Here is a 12,546-nt window from a genome sequence, read left to right on the forward strand (position 1 = left end):
CAGAGCAACCTCTAAGTGGATTTGGACTGAATTCTCTGTGCTACTGCTAGAACTCGCCTTCTCTGCAAACCTGATCCAGTGACACGACGCTGGGGGTCTGCTCACCTCGAAGATCTATGCAGAGGTGGCATAGGGAGGGGGCCCGTTCTGACACCACACCTACCAGTCATGCACCCTTAGGCAAGTCACACAGCCTCCTGGAGCCTCAATTTCCTCACCTATAAAATGGGATGAGTCAGGTGTGAGGAGATAGCGAGGCGGCTTGGCAGAGAGCAGGCAGGGAGGAACGTTTGCTCCAGCCCAGCCTCAGGAAGCAGAACCCACTGCCTGCCTGCAGCCTGGCTGCAAGAACCAAATGCGTCAACGAAGCAGTTCTGAAAACTGTCAAGAGGGAGAGAGGAGGATCGACCAACGTGTTTTGGGGTATCTACCGTGTGCTTGTTCACCCTTCATCTACTTTAGTCCTCGCATGCACCCTTCAGGGAGATAGCAATACCCAAAATTTACAGATGAGGAAACTGAGAGGCAGAGAGATGGGGCAACCACCCAAGTTCACACTCAAAGTTCACCCCAGGTTGGCCTCTACCCTCCTCCCACCGGTCCACACTACCCTCTGCAAGGGGCTATGATCTTACTTTATTTTTTTTCTTTTAGTTATCACTTTTAAGTTGTATAGTCATATCTAAGCACAAAGTAAATTAAAAATCTGCTTTATGGTAATATGAAATTGACAAGCCAGAATATTAGTGCATGCAGTCTGTTTTTCATTAGGAAGTTAATGTGCTATCCAACAAATTAATTAATTGATTCTTTGGTTTTCAAAATTTTGTTTAATTTCTTTATTCATATACAGACATACACAATTTTGTGTAGATGTATAAAAACATGTGCACTCTTTTTCACATTTTCTGTTTTTCTCGGATACCCCCTTCCCCTCTACCCTCCCACCCACCTCCAAGGTAATTATGTTAATAACCTCATATGTATCTTTTCATATTTTTGGTACTCATAAGTCATACTCATACACATATGCAGTGACATAAATAAGGGATACAGGATAGGCTATTATTTATTTCACACAAGTGAAGCCTATATACTACACGACCTTTTCTGTGTTGTGCATTTCTCTCCCCGGTTCCATGGGGAATCCCTCCTGGCCGTCTGACATCACTCCCATTTATTGACTGTGATGGCTGCTTAATACTCCATGGTAAGTGGAGCATTATTTTCTCAAACTACTAGTAGAAAATTTATTTTCCATTTTCTGTCACTAAAAATAATGCAGCCGTGAATATCCTTGCATATATGCCCCTTCATACTGGTCTTTTCCTTTTATTAATTTAACATTAAATGAAGGTTCTTAAATAATTTGAAAATCACCTTTGCTGTATATTCACATATATTGAGACCAGAAAAGAATCTGGGAGAATGAAACTCTGGAGACAGAACAATCGATGAATGCTTTCATTTTCTGTATTTCCTTCATGTTGTTACACTATTCGTATGATAGATAAAAGATGGAAGGGACAAAACGTATCTGTTTTATGCGTAACAATCCTGCAATTGTAGGGGAAAGAGGGACCCTGGGGACCTAGCAATGTGTTAACAGGGGGTGAAGTCAGAAATAGGGTCTCCTTTTTTTTTTTTTTTTAAAGATGACTGGTAAGGGGATCTTAACCCTTGACTTGGTGCTGTCAGCACCACGCTCTCACAAGTGAGCCACGGGCCAGCCAAAATAGGGTCTCCTTCTGAACAGCTGCCGTCTTTGCTCTAACACCCCTTGATCTGCTCTAAGCCTTCAGAGGTCTAGGGCTATTGGGGCAGTGGGGACGCATGGTGGAGACCCACACAGCACATTAGAGGAAAAGCCAGGTTTAGAACTCCACTCTTGTTCATAGATGGGCTCCATCCCTCCAGGGCTCAGGAAGATATTTGCTTTCTCTTCCATGGCAGCTCATCAGTGCCATGTTGCTACCCATGGAGACCACCTGTGCCAAAGTGATAAGAAGCACATGAAGCCAGAGAAGCCTGCTCTCAAGAAACTTGCTTATCAAAGCACAGAGGGAAAATCACCATATGTACCCTCTCATAAGTGGGAGCTAAGAGATAAAGAAGGAAGGAAAGAAAGACCACAGTGGGGCGTTGGACTTGCAGAGGGAGAGAACATACCTAGGAAAACAAAGTGGAGTGGGGGGAGGGGGATGGGGAGGGAGAGCGGGGATAATTGGGTAGGGGACACGGGGTATAATCACAATTTGTGGTAATGGACATGCTGCCCATGTGGATCTGGCCATCACATCTTAGGCACAAGTGGTGACAATTTGCTTTGTACCCCATGAATATTCATAACCAATAAAAAGAAAACAAAACATTTTTAAAAATTAAAAATAAAAATAAAAGAAACTTGCTTATGAGAATGTTCCATGGAGACCAGAAAGAGTAGAGACTTTTAAGCCAAACCTCCATGGCTTGACTCCACAAATCTTTACTGTGTCCCTCATGTGCTGGGTACTGTCTAAGGGTTGTTGGGGACTAGCAAAACAGAGTTCCATTTCTGTATATTTTTCAGGGAGCAGTCAGAAGATCTTAATCAACGAACTCCAGCAGTGGGAAGACAAGCAAAAGAAGTTGCTTATCTCAGACACTGCAGGGACACTGAGCTTTTTATAGCTCTCAGAAACAATGAGCCCAAAGAAAGCAATGCCTTACCAGCTCACCACTCATTCATGTACATCAGCAGATGCATTTTATGGGCTATCATTAATTCTCACTCTAGTCATTGTTTCAGCACTGTATGCAATTATCTAAAACAATATTTCACAAACTTTGACAGCAACTCAAGCGTAAGGAAGCTGAGGGTGTGTCCAAACCGGACAAGTCACAAGGAACATTGAGCATACTCAACCTGCTCGTTTCAGTGCCAGGATCTTTGGAAATGGGAAAGGCCACCAAAGAGCTAAATGCACTTTGATTTGCAACTTGGACCTTAGTTTGAAAAATCCAGGCAGCCAGACATTTCCAGATGGAAAAGCTAATTCTCTCATTGAAGGGGAAACTCACATTTCTGCCTAAGATTGTCCTATTTAAAAGGGACTCATGTTTTGTTTCCACAAGATACAGCAATGAACAGGAGAAACGTGATTCCTGCTCTCAGAGAATTTTAGCTGTGAGACCCAAGAAAACTTTTTTTTCCCTTTAGTTACTCTGAACCTCAGTTTCCTCATCTGTCAAGTAGAGGCCTTTCTCAGGGAGATCCCCAAGGGTCCACTGATTAGAGCTATGCACTCAGTGATACCAGCAAAGACAGCTTTGTCAAAACAGCTCACACACCCAGGTAGAGGGTATTGTGCATCCTCTGTTCTGATATCTCATTACTAAAAATTCATGTGCACCAGCCCAGGAGTTGCTTTGTAACCCAGGCCAGGACTATGTCTCTGTATAAGGGTCCTCCTAAGACATCAGCTTTGAAAGTGACAGATAAAACAATCTACAAAAGAGGTTTTTAAAAAATAATATTCAAAGTTGGAGAACATGAAAGTCTTTGAGCAGATCAAAGGATGTTAGAGCAAAGATAGCACCTGTTCAGAAGGAGACCCTATTTCTGACCCCAGTTTGAAATAGACACTCTCACTCCCTGCTGGCAAGCCATGCAATTGGCACTGCTTCTATTTAAATCAATTTGGCAAAGTAAATCAAGAACCTGAAAGCATTTGTATCTTCTGACTAGTAATTATACTTCTGGGAATCTAGCCTAAAGAAATAATCCAAACTATTTGTAGGCGTTTTATGCAGAAACATGTTCATTGTTGAATTATTTTCAATGGCAACGAAAAAAATAAAAATAAAAAAACAGTAAAAACAGCATTAAAAATGTATAACACTTTTAATAACACAGGAAATACTTTTATTAAAACACCTTTAATAACATGGAAAAGTGTTTCTCTTATAATATTAACAAAAATTGAATGTAAAATAGTAGAGACATTCAGTGTAATTGTAGTTGTAACTGTAACTCATAATACATATAAACATATTTCATTTATATGAAAGAAACTAGCCAAAATGTTATTAGTGGTCACCTTTCGGTATTGGGATTTGGGATTCAGTCTGAGTCATAGACTCACCCTATGGCCCAAGTAGCCAATCAGGGTTGATGATCAGAAAAAGGGAGATGATTGCTGAATACCCAACATTGGTTATGCATTACAGAATGATGAATTAGGATCAGCAACCCTGAAAGATGAATATGATTTTGCACATGAAGCAAGGACTTTGGTAAACTGGCAGACTAAACATGTGGTTTATCTTCACCTGCTAAAAACAACTAAAATTACTGTAGAGGGATAAAATCCACATGGACAAAAAGAGAAAGAAAGGAAATTATAGCACAAAATTTTGGAATCTGGAAAACAAACACAAAGAAAACTCAGTGTTTGCCCAGGGAGAAGCCAAGAAGCAAGCGTTTTCACACATCAGAACCTGAAAGTCTCCGGAACGGGAGGCACAAGGTACCTCTGAAAGTGGGGAGCAAGTGGGCTGGAAACTGGAGGATGGGTTAGAAGTCTGTAAAAAGGGCAGGGGGGGGTCTCCATATTTTCTCTCTCCCCCACCCATGTGATGCCAACCACTCCTCCTTTATACCTTGAGGAAATGGGGACTTACTCTGGAGAACTTATCCAGACAGACTCTGAACCCCTAAACACCAAGCAGGGCCAAGGGGTGGAGTAATAAACTGAAACCGACCAGAAGATTAACTGAGACTGAGACCCTCTCAGTCCCTCTCCCTGACACAGCTTCTAGAAAGCTGGTAGCCTTTACAACCCAGACAGGAAATTAGAGACCTCCTTTCTAAGGAAGACCTACCCAAGAGAAAAGACCTACAGGTACTGACATTTGGGGGCCCCCAATGAGACAGCTTATTCTTCACCAGATTATTATAGAGTGAGACCCACCAAGGGACAAGCTCCCCTGCTGTATACACACATACTCACACGCTCCAGTCAGTTTCTTAGTGACTTACTCTTAAATATAAATGACTACCAAGGACCACCAGACATTTGAGGAAAGCCTCTGGCATGAAAAATGGAGATAAGACAAGCAGGAAAAAAGGAATTCAGAGGAAACTGAGACGATGACAGAAACAGAAGAATTGCGGGAGCCACAACTAATAGGCTCAAAGAGACAAGAGAAAATATTGCATCTTGAAGCAAGAACAACACTACTAAAAAATATCCAGAGCTATTGGATACCAAAAATACAGCAGATGTTTTAAGACTTGAAATGATAGAAAAGATAAAGAAATTTCTCAGAAAGTAGATAAAAAAAGACAAGAAAATCAAACAGAATGCATAGGATAAAGAGGAGTTCCAGAAACAAAGAGATTGGAGGGAGGAAATCGTCAAATAAGAAAATTTGCCAGTTGGATCCCCTCACTGGCCAGCTGCCAAAAAAAAAAAAAGAAAGGAAGAAAATTTGCCAGAACTGAAGATCATTCAGTGGACTCCCACACTGGAAGGTCTGCTGATGTCCAATCCAATGGATGAAGACAGGGCTGTATCAAGGCAAGTATGTGTGGTACTTCAGCCTGCTGGAGAGACAGAGAACTGGAAGCTTCTAGGGAGGAGAGTTAGGATAAGACAGTACGGAGGAACTAGGGTCAAAATGGCATTAGACGTCTCAATAGCAACATTGAAAGCCCAGAAGCAGTGAAACAATTCCTTCAAATGCTGAGAGAAAATGATCTCCAACCAAGAATTCCATACCCAGCCAAACTATCAGTCAAGAGTGAAGGTAGACTAAAGATCTTTTCAGATATAAAAGGTCTCAAAAAATTTAACCCCTATGAATCCTTTCTCAGGAAACTACTGGAGGATGTGCTTCACTAAAACAAAGAGGGATAAGAAGGAAGGAAGGAAGGAAGGAAGGAAGGAAGGAAGGAAGGAAGAAGGAAAGAAGGTCACAAAAAAATATGTTGGACTTTCTAAAGCTGTAATTTTTTAAATAGAAATTATGTGGTTTCACATTATTACTTCAATGGCTGGCTAAATAGACTCTGAAAAGATCAGGAAGACACTGGAACCACAACTGGAAGGAATTCCTAACAGCTGAGGCATTAGTGCCTAGACACTACAGTGGTTTTCCTAGAATATTATAGGCAAGGACTTCTGTCATTGGTATCCCACATCCAAAGAGACTCTCCGCTATATTTGTTGTTTGCATCATTGATTCTTACCTCAAAGCACCAGAATGGGTCATCTGATTGGTCAAACTTTCTTTACCTGTGTGCAGGATTTGTGAATAGCAAGCTCTCTGCTCTCTTGTATTAAAAGGCAGTTTTTGGACAGAGAAAAAACAGAGATGCCCAGGATAGCGGTGAAGGGAGATTCCAGGGTGACTGCTGGGCAGCAGGCCCAGGGAGCAGCCAGAACCAAATGGAACAGGAGAGGGGGCTCCAGAGGGGACATCTTCAAGAGGATGAAATTAATGGAGCACCCAGGGTTTTATCATATGAAGAGGAGACATTCTTCTGACAGTGAATTAGGGAACAAATTAACAATAGATACACAGAAAACTTAAGCAAATTGAAAAAGTGATATTTATTCCAAGGAAATTTAAGACAGGATAAAACATGGTTCAGCTGTGAATAATATTTCAATAATCATAATAATGTAAACACTGAACATTTATCTAACCAAAATATGAATATATTGAGAAGGTGGGAAGAAAGAAAGTAAGGAAAGAACAGGTAGGCGCGATGCTATATAAGATAGCTAAATTCCTATCCTTCAAGCAGGAAGTCAAGAGATTAAAAACTAAAAATGAAAAATCAGGAAATAGCAGTATAAGCCTATAATTTAGACATGAGGAGGCATACCAAACAGCTAAAACTGAAAGTGGGTGGTGGGAATGGAGGAGTGGGATCCCGCCTGGGGATGGCTCTTTTTTATGAAAAACCTCATGGTGTTATGCACACATAACTTTGGTTTTTTAATTTAATTTTTTAGATATGGAGGGCATCCAGGTAGAAGGATCAGTGAGTAGAGGTGTGGGCCATGCAGTTAGTCAGGTCGGGTTGACTCAGGGGCGGCAGGGCTGGAAGGGCAGGAGGACAACAAGGCAGAGCTGCAACGGCAGGGCCCAGTGTGCAGGGGAAAGGCGACTGTCACAGGCTGTTGCACAGGAAAGTCCTGATCACTTCCTTGTTCTGAATCTTGTGGAAAGGTCAGTGGGTGGAAATCAGGAGTGGGAGAGATGGACAGCAAGGGGCCCCAGTTAGGAGACTGCACCCAGTTCTCGGGAGAGAGGAAGAAGGTCTGCATGTGGTGGTGGCCGTGGGATACAGAGGGTATGGGTGACAGATATCTTCTAGGGGACTCGTCAGCACTCAGTTAACCAGCTACAAGGAATAAGGAAGAGGAACAAGCTGATGGGAGTGGTGAGGGGGAGCAGTCCAGGAGAAGAAAGATTTCCTTTCTGACCACAGACACCATCTCCAAGGCAGAAGTCTCCCCCTTCTACCTTCCAAAACAGAAATCATCATGTGCAGATATGGGGAGCCCAGGGGTCGTGTTAGGAGCTCAAGCTTTGGAGTCTTTAATACCTAAAAATACCTAAAAGATGGACTGGTAGTAAAAGAAAGGCATTGTCTTTGCAGCCAGACAGCCCTGAGTTTGAATTCCAATCATGCCAGTTACTGTCTGCATGGTTTTACCCAAGTTACTTAATCTCCCTGAATCCCGGGGTTGTCAACTCGCAATGGGCCTGGCCACGCCCCCTCACAGGTTACTAGGAGAGTGTGATAGAAGAACTTCCAGAGAATGCCTCACATGTGTCTGTCAGCACTGCGAACCTCTCCCTTCCTGTGCCCCCCTCCCACTCCCGTGTGGCACGAAGGTCTTCTAGGAAGACCCTTCCAGGTCTTCTGAGATTTGTTCCATTTCCTGCATCTCTCAGGCTGCGGGGCTCCAGAAGCATTCCTGGGAGGCACCATCCGCTCCCCTCCCATCAGTTCAAGAACAGAAATCACACAGGTTTGCATCAACCAGAAAGTCAGCTTTATTAGCCCACCACCAGCGCAGGGGGAGGGGAGACAGCTGGGAACCGTGCTGGGAGAACAGAGCCCTGACCCAGGCCTTCAGGAGCAGCAGCTGGCGGGTGGGCAGGAGGCTCTGGGGGAGGCAGCTCAGTGCTTGGAGCTCTGGCCCTGGCTGAAGCTGGACGAGACCTGCTCCTTGAGGATGGGCCGGGTCTGGCGGCTGGAAGAGGACGAGGAGGACGAGGAGAAGACTGTGGGAGAAGAGAGAGGAGGTGAGAAGGGCTCTGGGGGCCAAGCAGCCTCGAGAACAGGGAGAAAGAGGCTGTGGGGGAAAGGGCTTGGCCCCCACCCTATGTAAACAGGCAGAGGGGCCTCAGTGCCTGGGGACCTCAGGAGCCTTACCCTCACGGGAAGAATAGGATTGGCCAGATGCGTGCTGGGAGGAGGGGAGGCTGTGAAGACTGAAAGAGACAGACCATTAGACACATGGTGGGGCACAGTGAGTGTGCAGTGGGGGCATGAACTCGGGGTGGGGGGGTGGCCGGGCACTCACTGGGCGTCCTCGCCCTCCAGCAGGCGGCGGTAGGTGGCGATCTCCTGCTCCAGCCGCGTCTTCACGTCCAGCAGGATCTGGTACTCCTGGCTCTGCTGCTCCATCTCACAGCGCAGCTGTGCCAGCTGCTCCTCCACACTGCCGATCAGCCCCTGGATCTGCGCCAGCTGCACGCAGTAGCGGCCTTTGGTCTCCTCCAGGCTGCTCTCCAGGGATGCTTTCTGCAAGTGGGAGAGTCAACATACATGGTCACTCCTGTCCCTCCGAGTCTCTGGGCATGTTTCCTGAGAGATGCATGGATTTTCATCCCAGCTGGGGTACTGATGGGCTGGACAACATGGAGAAAAGTTATTCCTCCATGCTGGGCCCAAATTTTTCCATCTGTTTAAAATTTTCCATCTTAAAATTTTCCTACTCCTGGGAAAAGAAAGTTGGAACTGGATTGTGGCACTGTTGAGGTGGCAGTGGCCGTTACTGGTGACTTGGGGGGCTGCAGCTGGGCCAGGTCCCTCATACCATGCTGAGCTGGGACTGCAGCTCGATCTCCAGGCCCTGGAACACCCTCCGGAGCTCAGTCACCTCGCTGCGCCCACTCTGTATCAGTTCGCTGTTAGAGGCCACTTCTTTGTTTAGCTCCTCAGTCTGAGATGGGAAAGAAGAGCAAACGGTGTGAGACGCTCCAGAGGCCCCCTGGCTGGGATGTCCTGCAGAGGACTGAGGACCCAGCCCCACCTTGCTCAGGAACCAGGCCTCAGCATCTCTGCGGTTCTTCTCTGCCATCTGCTCGTACTGGTCACGCATCTCGTTCAGGATGCGGCTCAGGTCCACGCCGGGGGCGGCGTCCATCTCCACATTGATGTCCCCACCGGTCTGGCCCCGCAGGGCAAGCATCTCCTAGGAAAGGATGGCAGGAGGTGGTCAGCCCAGCTGACCCCTCTGCTGGCCCTGCATGGATCTGGCAACACCACTACACCAGCCTCCCACCCCCAAAGCCAGCAGCGACCTCACCTCCTCGTGGTTCTTCTTCAGGTAGGCCAGCTCCTCCTTCAGGCTCTCGATCTGCATCTCCAGGTCGGCCCTGGCCAGGGTCAGCTCGTCCAGCACCCTGCGCAGGCCATTGATGTCGGCCTCCACGCTCTGGCGCAGGGCCAGCTCATGCTCATACCTGACAGGACAGAGTCAGAGAATCAGAAACATCCTTGGGGCTCCCAAGGCTCTGTGCCTGCTGGACCTCCTGGATGGACAGTCCCACTCCTTGCCCTCTGCCCTCTGCCCTCAGCCCACCATGCTGGCAACTCACTTGGTTCTGAAGTCATCGGCTGCCAGCCTGGCATTGTCAATCTGCAGGATGGGCTGTGCATTCTCAACGGTGGCCGCGATGATCTGGAGTGGAGATGGAAGGATAGGAGGCCTGGTCAGCCAAGGACCCTGCTGCTTGAGGGTGAAGGGTAGAAAGGGGAAAAGGAACCTCCCAAACCTGGGGGTTGCCTGGATGGCAGGTAAGGCCCTACACTGCCCCAGCTAGGCTGGGATGCCTTCTCCACCCAGCTCATGGTGTGTGGGATGCACCCACGTCTCCCACCACCACCATCCTGCCCCAAGGCTGAAAAGCTGAGCTTGCAATGCAAAGAATCCTTGGAGGGAATGAGAGATTCAGGGTTCCAGCCCCAGCTCAGACACAGAGATGCTAAAAAGGGACCCTATGCTACCACTTCTCTGGGTGACCCAGGTCACTCCCCCAAGGTGCCTCAGTCTCTCTGTTTGTAAAATGGAATTTTTAGAGAGGTTTTCTAAGGACCACCACCACTCTATCCACCAAAGCCACCCACCTTGTTCTTCAGGTCCTCGATGGTCTTGAAGTAGGGGGTGTAGTCTTTGGCCTCGCTGGGCCGCTGCCTCTGGTACCAGTCATGGATCTTCACCTCCAGGTCAGTGTTGGCCTCCTCCAGGGCGCGCACCTTGTCCAGGTAGGAGGCCAGGCGGTCGTTGAGGTTCTGCATAGTGATCTTCTCATTGCCAGAGAGGAGACCACCATCGCCACCACCAAAACCACCACCAAAACCACCACCGAAGCCACCACCCAGGCCAGCACCATATCCTCCACCAAAGCCACCACCTAGAGTGCCACCAAAGCTGCTGCTGCTGCTGAAGCCACCACCATAGCCGCCCCCCAGCCCGCAAGCTCCCCCGGAGGAGAAGCGGGAGGAGGAGACGGACAGGCCCCCATAGGTGCTGGGGACCCGGCAGGATCCACCAGCCAGGACAGAGGAGATGCGGCTGGAGCCACCCCCGATGCCACAGGAGCCCTTCATGGAGCTGGAGGAGGTGAACTGGCGGCTGCAGGTGGTCATGGTGCCCAGGAGGGAGGCGATGAGCGAGCGAGTTGGCTGAGAGAAGAGAAAGGTGCTCGGCGGCTGAGAGAGGACGCTGTGGCTGCCTCCAACCCCAGGAAGCTTTATATGCACCAGGGAAGGTGGGGCCTCCCAACTGCTGACTCCAGGCTCCCCTCCGGATTTCATCACTCCGGTCCCGTCCAACTCCCCACTCTGGATTATTCAGCACAGGGTCGACTCACTTTGCTGTGTGCTGGTTCAGAGTTCCCACCCAGCTCTGGGGGTGTGGGGCTGAGAAAAAAACACAAACGCGAGTCAGTCGTGACTCAGGCTGGGCAGCCAGGAATCTGGCTCCTGTTCCCAGAGCCCGAGGGGCCAGTGGAGCCATGGCACAGGCGGCTTTGTGGCAGCCGCGTCCCCAGGCAGTGAGTCAGCCCTTAGGAAGGACTCCCTGCCCCACAGTGACAGCCTGGCTGAATGAGACCTCAACAATGCCATCCCAGGGCTGTCCTGGGATGCGGCTGTGGGAATCCTGCACGCCGGCTCTGAGCAGGAGCTGGGTTCACGGCTTCACTTTGCTGTATGACCTGAGGCCTTTCACCTCTCCTCTCTGGGCTTGTTTCCCCTCAGTAATGACAAGACTAGACTAGGTGATCTTGGAGTCTTTTCTAACTTTAAAAATCTAACTCTAAAAATCCTATGACTTTCTTTCCCCTGTTGGATCTAATTCCAGTTTCAGAGGCAGCCTTTGAGCCCCCAGACCCCCAGAAGTGGTGTGTACCATAGAAACAGCATGCACTGTAGAGCCAGGCAGGTGGCAGCTGCATTCCTGCTCTGCCCCTTACAAGTGGCACAGCACAGGCAGGTCCTTTAGCTCTTCTGGTCCTCAGTTTTCTCATCTGTAGAAGGAGAAATCACACCCCCAGCCACAAAGAAACATGCATGAAGGAGCCCACTGGCCCTTGCCCACTGGCTAGCCCTGGCCCTCAACCTTCCCATCATCCTTTTTCCACCCAGCTGCCCCTTGCCTGCCTCTTCACGCCCACCTCTACACTCTGGCACCCCCTCCCCACCCCCCACAGAGCCCTGTACCCACACTCCCACCTGACGATCACCCCCCAATACGTGGTTCTTCCTCCCCACCTACTGCCCTCCCCTAATCATGGCACCGTCCTGTGACTGTGGTGAGAGGGGGTCCCCATCCTGACACTGATGCTGTGTGTCACTGCTGACCCCACCGTGGGCCGCAGAGTCCCCCCACAGAAATGGTCCTGTCCAGGGATTGGTTTCCAGCAGTTTTCTCTTGTGTGACCACAGATTCCAGGCCGGGTGTAGCAACTCCATTTATGCAGTCGAGGAGAAAGGAGAGGGCACCGAGACTCTGGTCACCTGCCTGCTCAGACAGTGCACAGAGGGCCTGACACATCTGCACAGCCTGTAAGGTGGGCATGAGGTGAACATTATTCCTGCCACCAGTCCACAGATGTGGAGCTAGGGGGGCGGGTGGGCTGCCCAAGACACAGGTCACCTGGCACTGAGGTTTGAATGTCTTCCTGTCTGCTCCCCCGCCGTGCCAAACCCCCCATCCTGGACCACTCTCCCCACACGTCTCAACGTCATGTCAT

At 48.5% G+C, this 12,546-nt stretch overlaps 1 protein-coding gene across 1 annotated transcript; it reads right to left on the bottom strand.

Moving 5' to 3' along the window:
* Nucleotides 1–8,031: 8,031 nt before the first annotated feature.
* On the bottom strand, nucleotides 8,032–11,071 carry KRT16 (keratin 16). The gene is made up of 8 exons (XM_008571060.1): nucleotides 10,418–11,071; nucleotides 9,889–9,971; nucleotides 9,597–9,753; nucleotides 9,321–9,482; nucleotides 9,105–9,230; nucleotides 8,589–8,809; nucleotides 8,438–8,487; nucleotides 8,032–8,286 (listed from the first exon to the last, which is right to left on the bottom strand). The coding sequence occupies exons 1-8, from the start codon at nucleotides 10,937–10,939 to the stop codon at nucleotides 8,183–8,185; spliced, it is 1,425 nt and encodes a 474-aa protein (XP_008569282.1). The 5' UTR covers nucleotides 10,940–11,071; the 3' UTR covers nucleotides 8,032–8,182.
* Between the last annotated feature and the right edge of the window lie 1,475 nt (nucleotides 11,072–12,546).

The sequence above is a fragment of the Galeopterus variegatus genome, unplaced genomic scaffold (assembly GCF_000696425.1).
Source record: "Galeopterus variegatus unplaced genomic scaffold, G_variegatus-3.0.2 Scaffold658, whole genome shotgun sequence".
Classification (NCBI taxonomy): Eukaryota; Metazoa; Chordata; class Mammalia; order Dermoptera; family Cynocephalidae; genus Galeopterus; species Galeopterus variegatus.